The sequence below is a fragment of the Quercus suber genome, unplaced genomic scaffold (assembly GCF_002906115.3).
Source record: "Quercus suber isolate HL8 unplaced genomic scaffold, Cork oak 2.0 scaffold_153, whole genome shotgun sequence".
NCBI lineage: Eukaryota > Viridiplantae > Streptophyta > Magnoliopsida > Fagales > Fagaceae > Quercus > Quercus suber.
The window spans coordinates 861,544-884,763 of NW_027069614.1; the positions used below are offsets into that span (position 1 = coordinate 861,544).

Consider the following 23,220-nt stretch of genomic DNA (forward strand, 5'->3'; position numbering starts at 1 on the left):
CCTCGGAATGTTATCATATATGCAGTCGTTAGGCGGGGATATGAATGGCCTCTCCTGCGTTGAGTTTCTAGATCACATCCATTGGCAAGTCCAAAATCCAAATTAAGATATCAGAAGACCATGAGCTCCTCTGTTTCATTTTACGAGTTCTAAGATTACCTTTTTGCCAGGAATTGCTTCACACCACATTTAACATAACGTTTACGTGTTTAATTTTTTTTAGTCTTTATCTTCCATTCCTTACAGGAATGATGAAATCACTAATTTTAATGTTCCATACTATATTATTTTCTTCTCTTCCTATCAATACATTCATTCATATTAGGGAAGTTCCATTCATTAAACAGTATGGCATAGTTCAATTATTTTCTATTTTTTATATTCAAATAAAGGAAGGCTAGGTTGTGAAATTATTTAGTAATAGGTGCTAAGAGTTTTTTTTAGTTTAGTGGTATTGCTCACTCATAATTAATCTCTATTCCCGTTATTGTAACTTTGTAACTATCCCAATTATAAAAAAAAAACTTGCATCCCACCATATACTAATTTTTATAAATATACTAATCAATATTTATATTTCTTTAATTATTCTATTCTCATCCTGCCAAATACTTGTTCTCTCTCTCTCACTCTAATAATTCACTTTTACTTTCATTTCTACCTAAATTATGTTGAAGCCATTTCATTAGAGATAACAAAATATTTTCTACCTACCCTACTCTAGACCTACCTTCTTGATGTCTTGCGCAAAATTTTCCTATCTTCAAGAAGGGATAGGGTAGGGATGATGCACCCATAGTTCGACTTTGCCCAATTCTGTTGTCATCCCTATTTCAAATCAATGGTTTCCAATAAAAATTTTAGAAAATAACTATATAAATTTCTTTTGCATAAATAATTAATGCACTGCTTATCGATAATTAATATATGAAAATAAATATATTTTCCCCATTAATGCATAACAATGAATTAATATTTTGACAAAAATACAAAATTTTGCTAAAATTGGAAGCTATATGAAGAGTATTTCATTTTATTTCTAAAGGAGAGTTACACATGACACAAATTTAGGGTATTGAGAACCTACTTTTATATGCAAATTAAAAAAGTAGGAAGAAATGTAAATTTAAAAAAAAGAAAAGAAAAGGAAATGTAATTTGTTAAGATTAATATAATTAAGAATATGAATGTATGCTTGAGTAAATTGACAAATATTTAGTTATTTCAATTAACTTGTGGGCACAATTATTTTTTATTAATTGAGTTATCAAATTAGTGTTTGCCTTTTGCCTTTTTGTTTTTGGATTCAATTAGGGGAAAAATAACTTTTTTTTTTTTGAAAGCTAACTAAAATTGAGTAAGAATGTCATATTCCATTAAAATAGAAATGTAAATTATTTTTTACATAAATAAATAAAGAGAAATGTTATATCCATAATATTTTCTCAACAAATCATAGATAATAAATTGTTGTTGGTAATAATTTGAACCCACCACAGAACTTATTTTTTTACCAACTAATAACAACGAATAACAACTTATTACTTAAAATTTGTTGTGAAAATGTTGTGGATATAACATTTCTCATAAATAAATAGTACATCATCTATAGATAGTTAATTCATGAAAGTAATTGCATTTGCCCCGTAATAATGAATTAATAGTTTAACATAAATGCAAAGTTTTATTTGAAAAACTAATTGAGTATTTTATTTCCTATTTCAGAAGGGAATAGTATAGAAAACTCTAGGAATATAATAAATGTGTACTGCTTTCTCTTACATGAATGTGGAACAAAAAAAAGTAAGACAAATGATTTGAATTCCACATTCGTCGTCTCAAGATTTATGTTTTCATTTACATTTCATGAGTGTTCAATACACACACATATATATATATATATATATATTTTTTAATTTAAAAAAAATTATGACTACAAATATGAATAATATTAGTCAAAGCCTCCTATAATTCTGGAGAGAATTGATTCCATACTTAATTTCACAACTTACCGATTTGTGCGACTGTGAGTGGTAGGCAGTGTACATTTCTGTCTTGCACTGCCCACCATTTTATGTAAACGACTCATAATTGCACAAATCAACAAATTGTTAAATTGAGTGTGTAATTAGTTGTATGCTTAGATTTATGAGGTAAAAGTTAAAAACAATTTCAATAAGTCTAGATATACACCAAAATTGATAACAAATTTCACATGGTTGAAAAGATAATTTATTTATGGTGGAGAATAAAGTAGTATTAATGATAGGCTCATATGAGAATTAGTAATAACCTGCCAACTTAGAGTCCGTTTGGATAGAACTTGTGGGGTTAGGATTTGTGGCTTAAGCCCAAAACAATAAATTTGTAGAGCGTGGATGATAGAGCTAGGTTGATTATGGAATTAACAACGGTTGATTACAACCTCCAAGTATAAACCAGCATAAAGATATATGTAAAGACGAAATGAATTGAAGTCCGAAGAGGTTTATGATAAATTGAATAGTGATTACAGTTCTTAGAGCTACAGTAAAGCCTTTCTTTCTTCTCTATCATTTTTTTCCTCTTTACTTTATCAGGAGCCCTTCTTCTTTATATAGCATCCTTCCCCATCATTCCCATCGTCTACTTGTTCTTCATCCGTGTACCTACTTAAGTATATGTCACGTCATGTATCTTTTTTAGCTCTTTGTGAGTGGCGGTAGCTGAGGTTACACTGTTTAGGGGTCTTCTCCACATAAATGCGGCTAGAAAAGTTGCTGGAGTGCATTTAATACGGTGGTAGCAGCTTTTCCTTTAGATATTTCTTCGTTCTTATCATCTTCAAACATACCCAGAACTTATCTTTATCATTGGAGTTGCTAGGAAGATCATTTGGACCTTCCACACATTTGATTGATCAAAACTATTCATATCCGAGGAGTAAGACCACTTCGGACCACTGGTGACCTCTTCGGATTGTACTCCTCCTTCAATTCCAGGTACCTTTCTTCCAGATGGACTCCATCTCAACCGGTTCCTTCTCTTCGGACACATAGTAATCTTTAAATAGGGCCCTAGGCCCATTACATAAGGTTGGGCTTCCCCCCCCCCACAGAACTTATTTTGCTGAAACTAAAAACTAAAAACTAAAAATATTGAGTCCGTTTAGATAGGTTGTTTTAAAAGCCTTAACGCACGTTTTTATTAAAAACGCAAATACATGTGCATTTGGCACTGTGATTTTACTAGAAATTGCGTTCTTTCGAATGCAAAATATCACGTTTTGAAACTGGAGTTCCAGCCAATTTTTTGAAAACGGCACTTTGTAGCAAAATAATCTTTAAATGTGTGAATAGTGCTGTGAAACCAATTTTTAATGAAAATGTTGCTAAAAAGTGAATTTTGTGGGTTTTGTGAACAGTACATGGACTCACAAACTGATGAAAAGTGGCTGAAAAAGTCAAAAATATATAGCTACTGTTCATAAACAGTACTTGTTTGTCTATGCTGCAGCACAAAAAAATAAAAATAAAAAATAAAAAATAAAAAAAAACACAGGAAATACCAAACGCCAGACGTAATGTGTTTCCAAACCCCACCTAAGTAAGTGTTACATTTGCTGAAATTTGCCCAAACTATTACAGGCAGGTGAGGAAGATGGGCGCGCAACAAAAAGCAAATATATTAATTATCTGTTCACACCCCTATATTAGGTGATTAAGGAATAATTAATAATGATTATCCTCTTTTTTTTTCTTTTTTTTTTTTATGGGAATTATCCTCCGATTCTTGAAAAAAAAAAATACAACAGGATATAACACAATTCAATTCTCAAAAAAAAAAAAAATAAATAAATAAACGCTGTTTATAACAAGCAATAATAATTAGTAATTATTCGATTTTGTCAGAAATAGGTAAAAAAGTTAACCCCAAAAAAAAAAAAATAGTAATTAATAAAACCCTATGAATCTCATTTAATAAGGGAAATTACTAGAGGCAGCAGATTTTTCCTCACAAAAATTCACATTATATTGTAGTTGGCCCCAAGTAATATCAATTTTTTTAGCACTACTCCTTAATAATTAGTTTTTTTTTTTTTATATATATATTTATTTTTAGAATCTTCTTAATAATTACTTGGCATGGACAATTCAATTTAAATTAAACCCTTTAATTAAATTCTATTAACTCACACTGTACAACATAATTTTTGAGTTTTCGCACCTCCTTTGGAGTTCTATCACCTCACGTATATCTCGTTTATATCTCCGTACGTATTTCCTCGCAACAAAATCGTTTATGTATTTTAAAATAATAAGAAAAATAACATCTATTTCAAAACCTTGAAACAAATCAAACTCTCTCTTCAGTCACTCTATACTCTGATCTGAAGTACTCAATCTGTTTTCTGTTTTCTCTTTTCTCTAAGACCCATATCTCCAATGGAATCCGTGTACCAATACCACTGTTGGGAAGATGACCAAAACGACGTACCCAACAACACCACCACCCAACTCCCCTGCCACTGTTTTCTTATTCGCTTGTACTTCTACCATGCCCTCCGATTGGAATACCCACAACGCAATCTCGTTCCTTTAACTTCTTTTAACCAATCAACCCTCGTACCCTGTAACGCATTCTTTGCTGTTGGTCCAACAATCTTGGCCAACATATTCTCCAACACCGGCGTGTCCCAAGATTTCTTGGACGCGGCCACACCTTCCATACTATCTTTTGCTTCTGTCATGTTTAACGATGCTCGTAACATTGGCCGTGTCTTGTTCCCTATAGCGGTGTTCGTTCTTGTTGTCACGCCCTATGATGAACGTGACCAAATCGATAGGGCTATAAGGGAGTCCATGGAAGCTAGGACGGTTAAGACTGTACCCGCCGCTAAGTCTTCTATTGATGGCTTAAAGAAAGTGAGAATTGATGATTTTTGTTCGATAAGGGAGTGTAGTATTTGTTTGGAAGAGTTTTGTGATGGGTTGGAGGTTGTGTGCTTGCCGTGCTTGCATCTTTATCATAAGGATTGTATTGTCAAGTGGTTACATACAAGTCATTTGTGTCCCTTGTGTCGCTTTCCAATGCCTACTTGATTAATATCATGTAACACTGAGATTTGTTTTTACATAGACGTACACTGAATGTTTCACATCTCACTCACATAGTATTTGAGATGGTACTCGACTGGGCTCACCACAACACAAAGATACGAGCGATTGTGTATTAAAATTGGTGAAACTTTCGGTTGTCCGACATACTTTACTTTTTTTTTTTTTTTAACTGCCATGTCTGTTGTTGTGCATATGAATCATTGACTAACTTGCTGTTGTGTTGAAGATTATGGTTTAATGAGAGTTTTGTTTGATGGTACAGTTTGTAATATGTTTTGAAGAGTTTCGAAATTAATATGATTCTTGTGTTCAAATGGAGATCATGTTTGGCAAAAAGGCTCGAGAGTGGCCGAATATTTGATATCTTTATCTTTGAATAAGATCTCAATTTGGTTTCATTATTAGATATCTTATAACTGGAATTCCTTTTTTTCTCTGATCCAGATTTAGGCATGATATATTTTTTAGTTATTGGGAAAGCCCGGATCCTGAGAAGGACTCAGATTCTTTTTTTCTTTATTTGGAAGAAGATAAAGGAGCTAAACAATCGACCTATTATTATTGGAAGAGTGGTATGCTGGATCCTTATGCCAAATTGTACATACTTTTTGGGAAAGAAGAATGTAACTATAGAATTTCTTGTTATTTGCCATATATCCAGATTTGTTTACAACTTTGTGGTCCTAATGTCCTTATGTTGATCAATTCATTTACATTTGTCTAGTTTAATTTGGTTGTGTGAGTAAAGCTATACTTCTACAATACTAGTGATCAATGATAAAAGAATTTTATGCAATGTTGGTTAAGACCCATTGTCGAGCATCGTGTGACCCAGCAACCATTGTCCACCACGACACCACCCATCACTACCTTCCCATCTTCCTCAAACCCAAACTATTCCAACCATCAAACATCACATGATTCACACCTCAGACCCAAACAAAACCCAAATAAAAAAAATTAAAAAAAAAATAATAATAAAAATCTATACCCAACAATAGCAGCTCCACTAGACTGACCTTGCAACCACCGTCTCCACTCATCATGACCTAGCAATCACCATCTACAATTCATCATGATTCACAACTGAACCACCAAGCTTTTAACGGAGGAGTATGGTGTGAGATTTGTGGTTAAACCGGCTTTGAAACCATTTTGGTGGAGGAGTTGTTGGTCTCGAGTCTGAAATTTTAGCTTTGAGAGAGAGAGAGAGAGAGAGAGAGAGAGAGAGAGAGATTTTTGGGCGTGAAGGAGAGAGAGATTTTTTGGTGAAATTCTTGAAGAAGAGAGAGAAGAAAATTTGGTTTGATATATAGTGCTCAAACAGCATTACATGCCGTTTGTTTTTTAGGAGCAAATTGGTCATTTTTAACAACTTTTGGACATGTTTGGTATTTCCTCAAACCTCGGGGGAGGTTACTATAATTTACCCTATTATATTTAATTTTTATACAGGAGGTAAAGTGCGAATTGTTGATTTCTCGACATTTTATATATATATATATATATAGCCAACAAATAAATCATTTCCATGTTAATAAGATACATTTTTGAAATTTGGATATTTTTCAAATCATAGTTATCAAATATTTAGCTAAAAAGAAATTAAATCAATTTTTTATTTTGAGTTTAAGGTTAAAAAAAAATTATATACAATAGTAATGTAATAAAACAAACAATAAAATTTATTCCCTATTTCTTTTTTACCCAAGACCGCACATTCCAAATGTGAGAAATACTGCATTTTCTCTACTCTTATAGCTAAAAAGATCCTTGGTTCTCCACAATGATCTTTGTAGGTGGCATATGAACCATGCATTTAAATACCATCGCTGAAAAATTGTGTTTTCTACCACTAAAAAATCACAAGACCAGGTGGGGCTACTTGTATAGCTGAGGAATTGCAAATCCAAGTGGTCATTGGTGGAGAAAAAGATGGGGATGAAAGTGATGTGTGGCTATAGCGAGGAGGGTGTGGCCAATCAAATGGTCTAGGTAAAGACTGATGTGTGCATCTCATCCTTTTTTGAGTGAAGAAGATGTGAACGATATGAAATGTTATTTACATGGAATAAAAGAGAATAGAGAAATTGTTGGAACTTGCAAGGTGTATTTTGTGAAAATTGTTAGTTAAAAGAAAAACAATCATGTTAAGGACAAGATGTTTCTTCACAACTTATAGATGTCAAGTAATAAGTGATTCAACATCACATGATCTTACCATGACATATATTTATTAATTATGCATAAATTATAACATGTTACTTGAGCTATTATGAACAACAAATTTTTTAAGTCATTTGACTTCGTTTATTTCGATGTAAAATATTTGCAAAAGTAAATTTTACATGCATATTTTCATTTTATAGTATTTGATTTTTATTTTGAAAATGCCAAAAAAAAATGTACGTTTCAACAAAATGAAGGAATTTTAAGAATCTCACAAAACCAAACCACCACCATTCCACTAGCCACCCAAACCACCACCAGATCAGCAAAAACCCACCTACCACAACCCTGACACTCCATTGACCACTCAAATCCACATATTGGAGAATGAATTTTTTTTTTTTTTTTTTTTTTTTTGGAGGCCTAAGCCAGCCAACCACCCACAAACCCAATCCTCACCATGGCCCATAAATCATTCCAGCCACCCAAAAACTCAGCCATTAATGGACCCACAAACATCCCAGCCACCCAAAAATGCAAACACCCACTGCAACTCAAAAACCCAGCCACCTACCACCACCCATAAAACCAGCCAAAAAGCCCAAATCAATAAACCCATGCAGTGGTTAAAAAAAAAAAAAAAAAAGATCTGAGAATCGATGGGTGAGTTAATGAAGGTGGAGGTAGAGCTGGTCTGATGGAGGATAGAAGAATTTGTGGAGTTAAGAGCTGGTGTATGGTCAGATCGAAAAAAGAATTGGTGGGTTTTAATGGTTGAACCAAACTCGGTGGGTGGAGGTGTGGAGGCGAGTCAGGCAATAATGGCAAGGTGGAGCCAGCAATGAGAGTCACTGGAGATGAGTGGCGCCGACGAAACTAAGAGTGGCTTGGTGGATCTAGTTTGTGGGGAGGGAGAACTTGAGAGTAGAAAGGGAGAGAGTGTGAGAGGGACTGAGGTCTGAGGGAGTATCGGGGTAATGGCTTCAAAACAAATGTAAAATATATTTTACCAAATTTTAAGTGCAAATTATTTTACAAAAATTTGCGTAGTTGGTTTGGTTGACTAAAAATATTTTACTTTTAATTAAATATTGGTAAAAATGTAAAAATGATCCTCTAACTTTCAGTGTTTTTCATTTTAGTTCTAACTTTCAGTTTTGTCATTTCAGTCATCTAACTTTCAATTGTTGTCAATTTGATATTCTGTTAAACTCCAGTTATGTTATTTTGTTAATTGAGCCAAAACTACGTTGTTTTGGCTTTTTTTTTTTTTTTAAATTGGAATTTAAAGAAAATTAAAAAAAAAACTAATATTAAAAAAAAAATAAAAAAAAAGGAAGAAAACATTTATGCGATGAAAACCCAGTTCGAAACTGCAACCAATACCGATAAAACCTCGGTGGAGTTGAAGTTGAGGACATGGGTTTTCTTCTGCGGGGACCACGCGCTAAGGCTGAGGTTGACGTCGGCGTGGCGGAGCACGACGCGGAAGCTAACAGTGGCGGCGAAGACTATGAGGTGGAAAGAGCTGAATAGAGGGCGAACGGAGCATTTTTGTGGGTGTGGTAGTTTCATGGGTTTTGCTAAAGACGGGATGTTGAAAGATTGAATCTTGGGTCAGGGTTAGATTAATTGTCTTCTTCAGTTTTAGGAGTGTTCTTCGACATTGGAAGAGATGGGATGTTGAAAGATTGAATCTTGGCATGAAATGGTGGAAAGAAAGCTGAAACTTTTTTGTGAGAGATTGATGAGTAGCTAGTTTCCTGAAAGTGGTAGTGGAAATTTTGTTGTTGTTGTGTATTGGGTTTCCAGTGTGGAGGATTTGGTTTGAGTTTGAGAAGTGTGTAGGAAATTTACCAGTGAGTGATTTGGGCGTGGCTCGGAAAAAAAAAAAAAAAAAAAAAAAAATATCAATTTTTTTTTTAATTTTCTTTAAATTCCAAAATTTATTATAAAAAAAGAAAAGAAAAAAGAGCCAAAACGACGTAGTTTTGGCTCAATTAACGGCAGGACATAACTGGAGTTTAACGTAGTACCAAATTGACAACAATTAAAAGTTAGAGGACTGTAATAACAAAACTGAAAGTTAGAGGACTGAAATGAAAAAGTCTAAAAGTTAGAGGACCAGTTTTGCATTTTTGCTTTAAATATTTTACTGCAAAATAAACGCAAGAAAATGAGAAAATTTTTTTCTAAAAATATTTTACGTTAATACAAACAAAGCGTAAACCTTCTTGAATTTTTATATAAATTAATTGAAGGGCTGAGCATTGCATGTTTTTGTAATGAAATTATAGAATATGTAATTTATTTCATTCTTAAAAAAGAGAATATGTAATTTATTTTAGAAATAATAACTATATGAATGATTATTACATAACTTTAGAATTTTCACTTAACATATTGACAGTCTCATAATAACATTTGTAGTTGCTTGTAACAAGATATTTGCATATGAATTGTTTATCTAATTGAGTTGCAAAATGATGATCAAAATTGAATAAACTCTTGATTGTACAATAAAAATGATTATATATATATATATATATTTAGAAGTTTTATAATTATTAAGTTAGTTGAGACCTAATGTGGTGAATCTAGATGTTTTAATTTGGTAAACAATGTAGCAAACTAATCTATACTATTAATAAGAGGATTCTCCTTCTTTTTTTTTTTTTTAATTTTTGGTGTACCAAAATATTTTCATACAACTTTTGAAATAACATACCCTTTAGTTTATTTTTTTTCCCTACAAAAAAGCGAAAAAAGGTTAAAATAGTAATACTAACTCATATACAAAAGGGAAAAAAAAAATTGTTATTCTCATCACCCATTTGCATTTAAATGTCTTATTTCTATCTGTATTTGTTATCTATCTGAATTCAAATACTTCAATTATCTTTATAAAAAAAATACAAAATTACTTATTCAAAAAAAAAAAAAAAAACTCACTACCTCACATAAAAAACTACTCATTCTTATCTCGAAATTTCTATGGTTTTATTTTTAATTCTTTAAGACATTCCAAACTTTTTGTTATCTAAATTCTATATAGTTATCACAATTTCCCATTCATCCACACTAACATATATCATCTTTCTTTGGCTTAAATCACAACTTTTTTTACTTATCACAACTCTTATCCCAATTAATAAATTCAAATGTCCCATTGGGTTTCAACTTTTTACAGTTTTCTATCTCATTTTTAAACATTATTCCACGTTACCTTACCTCTTTCTTTTTTTTTTTTTCTTTTTTTAAAATAAACACGGTTATTTATATATCACTTTTAAACATTATAACACTAATCCAAAAAAAAGAAAAAGAAAAAGAGCATTATTGTAGTGCAAAGTGCATGTAATCAATCTAGTAGAGTAATAAAAGTGTTTACAGAGGTGGTGCGAAACAATTTAGCTTTAGCAACTCAAAAAACTATTTTATCTATTATAACACTCCACTTTACAATACACCGAACATTAAAGGCTCTATTTTTTTACTACTTCATTTAAATATTCTTTCTTTACTCTTTTTTTATTCTTCATCTATGTCTCTTTCCCTCTCTCCTTGAAGCAATAACAACCAGCAAGAAGCCAAGAACAACCACCCACAACCACCATGCATAACACATCACCACCAAAACCAGCCACCATAACCCATAGCCATAAATTCACTTTCCCAAAAATATATCATAGCAAACTCACCAAAAACCACTGCAACTATATTTTTAAAAAAAATTAAAAAAAAAAAAAACATGAACACCACAAACCCACCAACCACCACATCGCAACCCAACAACCCAAATTAGCCAAAACCACCACACAAACCATAATTTAGCCATAACAAGACTTGATCAAACAACCCACCACACCCATAACCCACGGTGTGGCCCACCAACCCAACCACCATAATGATCAATGCCCACCACACCCACAACACTTTACGACATGACCCACCACCATAAGCTGATCAACGACCCACTACCACCGTAACAACCCACAACTCGATCAACAACCCACCACCACCACATGTACCCATAGCCCCATTGAAACCCCATCCCAACCGCTATAAGTTGGAGAGAGAGAGAGAGAGAGAGATTTAAAAAATACATAAAAGTAACTAGCAAATTGTTAATTTTTTTTAGATATGACACCATCAATGTAGCACATTTTTTATTGTTTGTGATGCTAAAAATAGCTTTTTAGCAATTTAAGACTGTCATTGTAAGTGCTCTAAGTATGTGCTTTAATGCACCATCACCTCTAGCAGAATAATAGTGCATGCTTATTTTTGAAAGGCGTATTAAGTACATGTATGTCTAAAAAAGACTTGCATGGAGGTTAGTGGTGGTGGAATACTCATCCATATCAACGTAATTCTTGTTAATGGCAACTTGTTATGTTTGTGTATTGCAACTAATAAGACATACAAATTATATATATTATATTAAAGTTGGAACACAATCAAAATCCAAATTAGTTTTTAATTATTGTCTAATTTTGTGCCATTTGTCCAATTTAATTCTGGGTTAATTACACTTTATCCACTTTTGGTTTTGGCCATTGTAATGTTGCTTATCTGTGGTGTAAAAAGTGTCATTTTACCTGTCTAATTTTGAAATTATAAAACAAATTCTTACTATGAGTTCATGTGGATTAATGAGTCCGATTCAATTTTACAAACAATTTTAAAAGCTCTCTCTCTCTCTCTCTCTCTCTCTCTCTCTCTCTCTCTCTCTCTCCAGTACACAAGTCCAAAGTGTAAGGACACTCTCTCTCTCTCTCTCTCTCTCTCTCTCTCTCTCTCTCTCTCTCTCTCTCTCTCTCTCTCTCTCTCTCCAGTACACAAGTCCAAAGTGTAAGGACACCTTCTTCTTTTTTTTTTTTTAATAAAAAAATTTGGAAACTTCATTAATCAAGTAGAAGAGTCAACAACAATATAATTAGCCTTACAAGCATCTAAGATGACTTTTGGGGCTTCCGGCTTATTACAACAAAATTTGAATTTTAAGCCTAACAACAAGTTTTGTAGCAATGTGGCTTGCAGAATTAAGACTTCTATTAACCCAACTAAACTAACACCTAGAAAAGGACTTGCTAAGTTCAAGGGAATTACAAAGAGTGGACCAGTCAACTTGTTCACCCTCTACATTGAGATTGTTAACACAAGCTTAAACATGGCACCTTTTATAAAAACTTGCATTCAATAAATCTCTAGCATCAACTTGCAAAGTCCAGAGAAAGGTTGTTGCCTCAGCTCACAAAGAAGAGCATAACTCACTAAAATTGTCTCTTGCCTTTACTCTTAATGGAACTAAATCATTAGTGATAGTTGTATCCATGTTGAGTTTAACCATGCCTATAGTAGGGGTTGCCAAGAGTCAAGTTCTTCAACTCTATTTAATATCTTAGTCTTCTCATCACCAATAACAAACGACACAATTATTTTCACAACAAAATAACAACTGATAAAACGTGATTTTGTCTTGTCAGTATGCTCCTCATCAGTATGATGGATAACCTTCAGATACTGTATAAGAGAAACACTAAATAAATAATGACACCGGTTTAGGGCCTGCCAAGGACCGTCCGATACTTAAATTAGTTTAAACTCTTTAGAAATCTATAATCTATAGAGTAATTTGTGTGTGTGTTCAATATGAATCATTTACCTGTCTTTCCAAGCTTTTTATGGCCTTTTGTGTGAGTAAATGATCAATCTATTGGCCTTTCTAACGTTGTACCATAGCTAGAGGATTTATGGCCTAATAATGACCATCTATCCTCATCCCTTTAATGGCTGTAACAGCCATTAAATGCTCATAATTGGACGGCAGTAACGGCTCCATGCTCATTTATCATTTGGACAGTAAATGTTGTCTGAAAATAATGCACTTATGCTCATCCGTACTTTTGCTCGTCATTAACATGAATGGTTTGCAAGTACAGAAGAGCATTTTATCACTATCCATCAATTATGGTTGAGCTGGAGGGTTAAATGGCTCATTTAATAGCCATATAACTTCCCCATTCAATGTCTTGTAACGGATGTGTAATGGTCAACTTGAGGTATTTGTAACAGCTATGAGCTGGTAGCTAGAAAGGCTGTACATCCATTACACTTATGCCATTTAAGTGAGGAATTTATATCTGAACATTAATTTATGCTTACAATCGTCCTTAGTAATAATGGTTGTCCTTAGTAATGACAGTCACTTTACGAACGACCATTTTACATTACTTGTCAGTTGCCCCCTTTATTCCTTTGTCGTCCTTTGTTTGGACGAGCATAGGAATATGAAAGGTTTTTGGTGGTTCAATCTCCTCTTCGTGTATCGAGATTCTTGTCCCATCACATTTAATGCGAGGCGACTTTCTCGTCAAGTGATTGACACGTGCCTTCTCTTCATTGGTTGTGCATGCGAAGTTTTCTTGAACTTCCCGCACGCCTTGATTTTTGTTTTCCTTCTTAAAAAAACTCCTCATCGGTTTTTAACCACGCGAATTTATATGACATATTCTCGCTTTGAGAATTTGATCGTCATTATGATTGTGCTCGTCTGTTTTTAACCATGCGTATTTAATCATATGACCTACTCTCACTTTGAGAATTTGATCGTCATTATGATTGTGTTTGTCAGTTTTTAACCATGTGAATTTAATCATATGATTTACTCTCGCTTTGAGAATTTGATTGTCATTATGATTGTGTTCATCGGTTTTTATCCATGCAAATTTAATCATGACTTACTCTTGCTTTGAGAATTTGATCATTATTATGATTGTACTCATTAGTTTTTAACCATGCAAATTTAATCATATGACTTACTCCCACTTTGAGAATTTGATCATCATTATGATTGTACTCATCCAAATTGAACCTTATGTGACGATTTTACTCTTATCGAGATTTTTATCGTTTACTTGGTTTTACTCGTTGGACTTTTAATGACAGGCTTTCTTCTTGAATTTTTTTTTTTTGGTATGGTAAATAATACTTTCAGATCTTTCAAGAGAACGCCATTTATTCATGTGGGAAAAAATGCCCCCTTATTCATTCCTGCTTAGAAAATAGTTTGATGAGAGAAAATTGAAAACGTCATCTAACTAGCGATAATACCTCTTGAAATGCTCTACATTGCATGGATGAGGTAATTGTTTGCCGTTGAGTGATTTGAGGTAACATGTTCCTCTTCTAGAATACTTGTTGATCTTGTATGAGCCTGCGTATTCTTGTTGTCATTCTTTCGACTGGGGGAACGATCTTTCTTCTCCTTCTTTTTGTGTTGGAGCTCATCGATTTCTTCCATCTTTTTCTTGCCATCTATTCACATCCTCTCCGTTCATGTAATTCTGGGCTTTGAATAGGAGGTCTGTTACTGTAGTTAGCGGAGTCTTCTCTAGAGAGAAGATGAGGTTAGGATTGTTCAACCTTGCTTGGAAGGTTGTCATTATCACCTGATCGTTTGCCTCATCAATTTCTAACACTACTTTGTTGAAGCGTTTTACATACTCTCTTAGGGTTTCCCCTTCTTGTTGCTTCACAATTAGCAGGTATGAGGTTGGCCCCCAATGAAATGGCAGACAAAAAAGTCACTCAGCTGCTCAAAGTTCACGATAGATGCCGTGGGCAGCTTGCTAAACCACATCCTTGCTGCTCCTCTGAGGGTTGCTGGGAATGAACTGCAAATTACCTTGTCTGGGGTCTGCTGGAGGTTTAATATTGTCTTGAATGCTCCTATGTGATCTAGGAGATCCTTAGTGCCATTGTAAACCTCCAGCTATGGGAGACAAAATTTGGGAGGCAAAGGGCACTCCAAAACACTGGCAATGAAGGGCGAGTCTGTCCTCTTGATCATGCCATCAAGATTTATCACTGTCTTTCCCTTCATGATGTTCTTGACTTCGTCTAACTCCTTCCTCATGTTTTTCATCATCTAAACGTTGCCATGAGTTGACTGTGCGGTGTACTTAGAAGTTTCTCTTCTGCTATTTCTTGGACTATGGGCTTCGCTGTTATTGTCATTGCGATTACACTGTAACTATGACGTATTTGTGCCTTTTGGATGCACTCTCTGCTTCAAGTCTTCATTTTGTTTCTTCAATTCTTGCACATCGACCATTAGTGCTTGGATTTGTTTAGTCATCATGACTGGGTCCGGCGGCGCAGTTATGGTTGAGTCCTTTTGCTCTGAAGGACTAAGTCAATGGAGAATTCAACAGCTTATTGATTGATATGTTGTCGTTCCCACAGATGGTGCCAAACTGATAAAACGCAATTTTGCCTTGTTAGTATGATGGACAACCTTCAGATCTTGTATGAGAGAAAACACTAAGTAGATAATGACACTAGTTTAGGGCCTGCCAAGGACCCATTCGATACTTAAGTTAGTTTAAACTCTTTAGAAATTTGTAATTTGTAGAGTAATTTGTGTGTGTGTTCAATATGAATCATTTACATGTCTCTCTAGGCTTTTTATAGCCTTTTGTGTGAGTAAATGCTCAATCTACTGGCCTTTCTAACGTTGTATTACAGCTAGAGGATTTATAGCCTAATAATAACCATTTATCCTCAACCCTTTAACGTCTGTAACGGCCATTAAATGTGCATAATTAGATGACAGTAACGGCTTTATGCTCATTTATCATTTGGATATTGAATGTTGTTTGGAAATAATGCGCTTACGCTCGTTTATACTTTTACTCGTCATTAACATGGACGGTTTGCTAGTATGAAGAAGCGATTCATTGCTATCCATCAGTTATGGTTGAGCTGGAGGGTTAAATGGCTCATTTAATAGTCATTTAACTTCCCCATTCAATGTCTTGTAATGATTGTGTAATGGTCAGCTTGAGGTAGTTGTAACAGCTGTAAGCTGGTGGCTGGAAAAGCTGTACGTCTGTTACACTTGTGCCATTTAAGTGAGGAATTTATATCTGTGCATTAATGTGTGTTTAGGATCGTCCTTAGTAATAACAGTCATCCTTAGTAATGACGGACATTTTACAAACGACTATTTTTCACTACTCGTCAACAACATTGTAATTTACATGATAAAATAATGTTGCGATAAGTGTGTTGTCCCACTTATCAATGCCTTATGAGCTCGAATTTCTTGCTATCGGCGCTAGGATTCATTTCTCACCAATAGATGAAGTGAGCAAACCAAAACTCAGGATTAAAAACACCCTTGTATCTAGGTAATCCATTTTGTCCCAAATCCCAATTTCCTTAGTATAGCTGAAATAACCCATTACCAAAATAAATTAACTTGAAAAAAAAAAAGAAAAAAAAAGAAAAAGAAAAAAAGCACCCGAAGCCTCCAGATTCCACTCCAAATCTGGAGCACAATCTCCCAATTATACTATGGAATAGAATAGACCCCAACACACACACGCACGCAACGCAAATCAAACAGTGACAGTAAAGTGAGCGAGAAACAAAAACAAAGTAAAAAAAAAAAAAAAAATGTTTTTCTTCTTTGCGGGAGGGGTTGAGCAACAAGTCCGGCAAGTGCTGAGATCAGGTGCGGGAAGGTGCATTGTGTGCAAGTCTCCGGCGGATCTGGTGGAGTACGAGAAGGTTCTGAAGCTGTTCTTCGTTCCGGTGTGGCGGTGGCCGGGAAAGGAGCCTTCCATGTACTGCAGAAATTGCAACCTCTTCTTCCCTCAGTCCTACTCTCTTCCGCCACCACGGCCGACCACTGACTCTGCTGTTACGGAGGTCGACCGCTGCCGTTTCTGTGACCGGCCGGTGGAGCCCGAGTTCAGTTTTTGCCCCTTTTGTGGCTCTGCTCTGTAAGCTTCTTCTGATTCTGATTCTGTTTTTCTTTTGTATTAGTGGTTGTGTTGTGAGTATGAGAGGGTTTAGGGTTTTGGTATGGGTTGTAATTTTTGTAAATGGGTATCATAGAAAAGATATATATGATCCTTTTTGGATGGGTTCCGAGTTTAATAAATTGTTGTTCCTATTTAGGATTTGAAACTTTTTTGTATAATTGTATGCATGATGAATTTGAAAATTAACAATAAAGGGTAAAACTTTTCCCGAGTCAAATCCAATTTTCCTCAATCAAATTCACCTGTGATTACATTGGCCAATAATGTTAAATTTAATTGTCTTTGGAAAATATAATACCAATAACATTGGATGATGCCAAGACGTATTCGATTAATTCGATAGTTATAACAATGAAGACGTTTGAACCCTTCTGTTGAGTGAGTTACAAACCTCTTGCTAACATATAATTAAATTTGTATCAAAGTTTTATCAAGGACGTATAATTAGATTTGATCTACGAAAACTGTATCAAAGTTTTATTCAATGATGAATAGGGTTAGATTATGGTGAATCTTTCGCTAATTTTCTCACTAACCAAGCACGCAAAAACCGTTGGCTCATCCATCCGTCGCTCAATTGGCTTAAGATCAGGTGATATTGTTAAGTGGAAAGTGGGTTTGAGTTTTCTCTGTGAATTTGTGATATATCACTCAAATGAGTCAAATCCCTCAAAGATGCAGTTGAATTTTGGAAAGCTGAGTTGAAGAAGGAAAAGTGATAAAAATCTGTAAAATCTTTCCAAGTCTCCAATGAAAAAAAGGTTACATCAGATCTTCTTGGGGATCACATTTTAAACACCAGCGTCCAAGACCAGAAATCAATCTTCACGTCATTGTGGTGAAAAATTGAAAAGAAGGTTAAAAAATAAAAATAATAATGATTTGACACTGTACACGGAATCAATAAAATTAGTGTACAGTTTCTTTTTAGTTTACAAGGGTTTTGCACATAGACACTCTTTTCTCTGCCTCAGATCATTAACAATCTCCGCCAATGCCAACGTAAATCCAATTGAGAGAGCAAAGGTATGCGAAACTGCATAATATTCTCAGCCATTTCGTGCTCATTTAATAGTTCCGGACTTCCTGCACAAGTTTGTCATATGTGCAGGCTTATTCCGGAGAAGCAAGCCGTTATATAATCCATCATCACATGTTATTCTATGTTGATTCGCTGTAGGGTAGTTGCTTAGCCCCTCTGTCCACGGCAGCTCTCCATAGCCTGTACCTTACACCTAGCTTATCATAGGATACAGGCCAATTCCAGATATTGGCGCCATTGAGCATGCGCTCTTGCTGGCCAACTACGAGCCGCAGATCCTCATTTAACACCTGTTGTCAAATTAAACATCAACAATGGTAGAACAGAAATGAAAGATAGGAGTAGCTGGGCAAGAAACTATTGTAGATCCTTTTGTAACAGGCTAAGGTAACAAACGAGATAATTACTATTTATCCTTTTACCTGTTCTGCGAAATGCCGCCACAGATATTGCACGAAAGGAACATACTTAAGCAGGGGAGCAAAATCCAGTGACATTCTGTATAATAACCTTGTCTTCTGCCTTGAAGAAGGTAAACAAACATGAAGTTGGTGAAGGTGTGTGGCACACTGCTTGGTACTCTGCCCTTCCAGTTTGCCAGGCTTTGAGATCCCGATAGTTGATATCACCATACAAGGTGGCCGAAATTCCATGTCAATTGGATAAGGGTCCCAATATCCTTGGAGGCCCGAAGCAGGTGTCAAAAATTTCACAAAGCTGAAATTGCAGATTGCAAAAATTGTTAAAGAGTATGTTTTAACCGGAGCTGTTTCGTCAGATATAAATTGAAGTTTCTTATTAACATCAGGCCCATGTAATCTTGACACTACTTGAATTTAAAGAGGGCACATAGATAACATATAGAATATAGATGGAGGATTTTAAATCCCATAGGAAGTGAAGTCATTCCTTCTTATGTTCCACACCTATTGGCCAGAATAGGTATCTATGACAAAATAGAAGGAAGAACTCAACTAAGCCTCAGTCTCAAACAAAAGGGGTTGGCTAAAATGAGGAAAAGAAGTATCTCAATCATAACTATGCGTGGACTTGCTCCCGAAAGAGAGGTTGATGAGTTGAACTGATTAGGTACTCCGGCATCCTAGTAAGTGATCCCTATTTTTCTTCTATTGATACTTTTATTGAAAAACAAATGTTGTCCAGATGGTGCCTAGATGCGGGATGCCTCATAATACTATATAAAACAAAATGGAAATGGAATAATTTCTCCTCATAATACCATATAAAACAAAATGGAAATGGAATAATTTCTCCATGGTGTCCGGATGCCTGATAAGTTCCTATTGTGTTTTAACTTCTTCTGGTAGTCTTGAGTGAAAAAGGCAATCTTGAACATGATAAAAGGAACCATAATACTCAGATTGCTGAAATTTTTATCATCTTGAGAAAACTGATTAGATTTAACGGTAATAATAACAGGAACAAACCTGGGAACACTCCATCCCTTGGCAAAGGTGGAAGTGTGAGTGAAAGGGGCATGTGCAAGATCCAAAAGATTATCTAGAAGTAGTCCATGTTCCACTGGAAGTTCCATGACAATCTGTCATATTCATACTTGAAATGAGATGACTTGCTCTTTCATAGAATCACATATGCATAATTCACCTGTTTCTTGTATTCATGATAATATTTCGACAGATAAAAAAGAGTAAAGGGCATTCATGATAATCAAAGGATATGAATGTCATTGCAATGCATACCTCAGCATGAATTTGAAACCCTGGAGGAGGTTCTAAAGAGGGAATGGTGGCCGTTGGAGGGTCATTTCCAGGCCAAATCCAGATCATTCCCTCTTGTTCAAAACATGGCAATGACTTTATCTTTAAATTAAGTAATCGCGTAGATGGCATTTTCTCACATTTTCCATCTGTTGAGTACTCCCACCCTAACATTCATCAATCACAAAATTCCAAGAATTAGTTTTTTTTTTTTTTTTTTTTTTTCCCAGTTATTCGTTTATCAAATTTTCATAAAGACCTGTATATTTTATCAATCTATATAAACTATAGTTGTTTCTTCTGATCCTTACTAACCATGGTAGGGACATTGGATGCGACCCTTATTGACTGAACCAAGGTGAAGAGGACATGCTCTATGTGCACAGGTGTTCTGGATGCATCCAGGTTTCCCATCTTTTCCACGAAAGACAACCCATGGTTCCTCAAAACATTCAATTGGAATCTGAAATAGAGAAATGATGAAGTATTCATATGATGAAGTCCAGAGAATCATTAGTTGCAGAAAATCGCAGATAATTTATAGTGCTGGCTTATCCATCATAACATCCCTGTTTCCCCATAACAAAACCACCACAGTTATAGTGTAATCCATCAAAGCATGCCATTTTATGGTGGTGATGGCATTATTGACAGTCCCAAAAATGTAGCGCCACTCTAGTTCTTTAATTTCTTTTGTTTACCCATTCAATTGGGGGGGGGGGGGGGGGAACTCCATTGTATCATAATATGGTATGCTACAACTGGTTTCTTGATGAGATTTTTATTTTTATTTTTTCTGAGTAATGCTCACATAAGTAATGAATATACGAAGAATGTATCACAAACTTAAATGCTCTTAGCTTACCATGGTATCCTCCTTCAGATCATTGGAGAAAGCAACGGGATACCAGAAATTCTTCAAGCGGGGATGATAAGGTTTAACTGGACCAGATACGTTCAAGCTTTTACGTGGTGACCGTCTCTGTACAACTTCAAGAGATTGTGTAGAAGTACTGGGAGAAGGGGATGTTTGGTCTGATGCTGTAGAGCTTCTGTCTTGTAACAGCCTATCATTCACCAATTCTTCCATGTAAGCTAGTTTATCTAAAGCAGTGGCAACTCTTGCTTCGGACATGTGAACCTGTTTTTATTCATTGGTCAGACCAAGTGCTTATAAGATTGTATTTGAAAAGCAATAATCTAATGAACGGTTGTATAGTCTAAGATCAAGTCATGTGAAATTTGATCAATTGTGTCTTATTGATGGTATGTATCCTGACAGACATGATAAAAGCATTACAATTATCAATACACAAGTTGCTATTTCATTAACAAATAATTCCAACCTGTTTGTGAGCTTGTGCTAATTCTCCTTGCAACTCCGCAAGTTCCTTCTTCATTGTGCCAATGGACTTGTAGTCACGAGCTAGAGGATTTAAAACTTCTACAACCTACACCCAATTGTCTAAAAGTGAGAATTTTATTTTAACAGACCCAACTGGCAAAGGATCAAATTTAGCAACCCCAATATGCATGAATTTTAAGCCGGGCGAGATCAAGAAATCGAAGAGTTATTGGGAAACCTTTTCATGGAGAAGCATGATTGTGAGGACATCTTGCCGGGCCCGCCAATCACAGTACTGAAGATCATATCTAGCCACTTCTAGGGCTTGATATACATCCAAGAACTTCCCTTTACACTGAGGAACCTTAGACCTTGGATCCTCCACATCAAAAAGCTGTCCCCAAGTGCTCTTCTTCTCTAACCCTCCTTCCTCTCTGAAAACAGCAACCACCCGAAATCCTCCTCTCACTCCCTGAAATTCAAGACCCAAAAGCAACAACATAAGCTATGAAATAGTAACTTTTTAAGTTTTAACCATATTTCCTTTCGATATGCAGTAGCCCATACAAAAAATGCAGCCTGGATTAAAGAAAAAAAGGACAATCTTCCGGGGTTGCCTAGATAAAAATTCAATCAACAACTAAATTTAACTAATTTTCCTTCAGATTTGGCGGGTACACATATATTTTTGGCTGAGAAAACCATGTCTAATGGCATTTTGAACTAGAATATAAACAACTTAACTAATAAATCAACTAACCAAACTAAAAACTCTTCTACTTTGGTCTATAATACAAGACAAATAATAAATGAATGAACAAACTTAAGGTTTTCTTTCCTTTTTTAAGTTTAACTAGTACCCGGATAAACTATGTAGCAATACAAGTAAAAAAGATTGTACCTTTTTAGTGTTGAGCTTAGATGATCTACAAAGAGAGATTGGCAAAGAGAGAGCTGCAGCTGTAGCCACTATGGTCATGGTGGTGTTAGAATTGAAGTTTTGAAGCTGACAGACTCTATAGAATAGAGAGAGACAGAGAGAGAGAGGAAAGAAAACGTGGACTATGTTAGTTGGAGAGCTTTATTGCCTTTGAGGATTTTTGTTGATAAGAGGTTGGTGTTGCGCGCGATCTCAGTTCTCCTTCCATGTTTTGACACGTGGAAGACCGTAGACTTCTTGGTCTCACACGTGGCATCCTCTTCCTCCACATGCTTGCTTTTGGTGTGAGAGAGTATCTTTGAAAAGTGCGGCCTGCTATCTTGCCAGCTCGGATTGTGAAGATATCTCTTTCTATCTGCTATGTTTAAAGTTCTTTGGCATGATGTTAGGAATTTTGGAAAACTCATGGCTGTGGTTAATTGAATTTGAGCCTGAGGTGTTACAAACTTGGAATGAAATAAGCTTTTGAGATGGGGCAATGCTTTCCTTTCCTGCGTTGCATATAATTCAAACCCTTTGAAATGTGATATAGACTTGAGCAAAATTTTACTTGTACATCTTGTTTTATCATTCCAACTTGTAATTGTGATTGATAGCTTGATGTAGGTCACCTCAAAACATTGAATTGAAAATGAAAGATAGGCTTGGATTCAAAGATTAATGAGATGTGTAAAAATTTGAAATTGTATGAGAAAAGGAAGACAATAATACTTACATCTGCACTATATAAGAGGCAAACGATTATATTTTGCATTTACTTTCTAGATAACATATTACAAGAGAACTCATATTTATAATAAAATTTATAGAATTTGAAACTAGATCTTAATTTTTTGAGAGATGCTACATCTACAACATTTTTACAACAAATCTTAAGTGATTAGTTGTTATTGATTCAAATTTGAACCTAACACTAAGTTTACTTTTTGGCCTCAACAATAACAATCAGTAATAACCTGTTACTTAAAATTTGTTGTAAAAATATTGTAAAAATATCATTTCTCTAAATTTTTACATAATAAAATCCATTGATTCTTTGATTTCATCTAT

General features: G+C 34.9%; 3 protein-coding genes across 3 annotated transcripts; 2 read left to right on the top strand and 1 right to left on the bottom strand.

Moving 5' to 3' along the window:
• Window positions 1–4,424: 4,424 nt before the first annotated feature.
• Window positions 4,425–5,081, top strand: LOC136069138 (E3 ubiquitin-protein ligase RING1-like). The gene has a single exon (XM_065777343.1). It carries the CDS (start codon window positions 4,425–4,427, stop codon window positions 5,079–5,081), a length of 657 nt encoding a protein of 218 aa, XP_065633415.1.
• Window positions 5,082–16,344: 11,263 nt separating this feature from the next.
• LOC111993677 (uncharacterized) lies at window positions 16,345–17,321 on the top strand. Its single transcript, XM_024025497.2, has one exon. It carries the CDS (start codon window positions 16,734–16,736, stop codon window positions 17,064–17,066), a length of 333 nt encoding a protein of 110 aa, XP_023881265.2. The 5' UTR covers window positions 16,345–16,733; the 3' UTR covers window positions 17,067–17,321.
• Window positions 17,322–17,820: 499 nt separating this feature from the next.
• On the bottom strand, window positions 17,821–22,308 carry LOC111993681 (chlorophyllide a oxygenase, chloroplastic). Its single transcript, XM_024025510.2, has 9 exons — window positions 22,132–22,308; window positions 21,469–21,702; window positions 21,232–21,336; window positions 20,751–21,026; window positions 20,201–20,348; window positions 19,868–20,052; window positions 19,595–19,707; window positions 18,569–18,863; window positions 17,821–18,436 (listed from the first exon to the last, which is right to left on the bottom strand). Exons 1-9 carry the CDS (start codon window positions 22,207–22,209, stop codon window positions 18,266–18,268), a joined length of 1,605 nt encoding a protein of 534 aa, XP_023881278.1. The 5' UTR covers window positions 22,210–22,308; the 3' UTR covers window positions 17,821–18,265.
• Between the last annotated feature and the right edge of the window lie 912 nt (window positions 22,309–23,220).

What these genes read in the sequence shown, in the direction of transcription:
- LOC111993677 (XM_024025497.2), top strand. Translation starts at nt 16,734, where the DNA reads ATGTTTTTCTTCTTTGCGGGAGGGGTTGAGCAACAAGTCCGGCAAGTG.
- LOC111993681 (XM_024025510.2), bottom strand. Translation starts at nt 22,209, where the DNA reads ATGACCATAGTGGCTACAGCTGCAGCTCTCTCTTTGCCAATCTCTCTT. An exon ending in ATCTGAAGGAGGATACCATG is followed by an intron (nt 20,349 to 20,750) that starts GTAAGCTAAGAG and finishes TCTCTATTTCAG; the next exon opens with ATTCCAATTGAATGTTTTGA. An exon ending in GGTTTCAAATTCATGCTGAG is followed by an intron (nt 19,708 to 19,867) that starts GTATGCATTGCA and finishes TGAATATGACAG; the next exon opens with ATTGTCATGGAACTTCCAGT.
- LOC136069138 (XM_065777343.1), top strand. Translation starts at nt 4,425, where the DNA reads ATGGAATCCGTGTACCAATACCACTGTTGGGAAGATGACCAAAACGAC.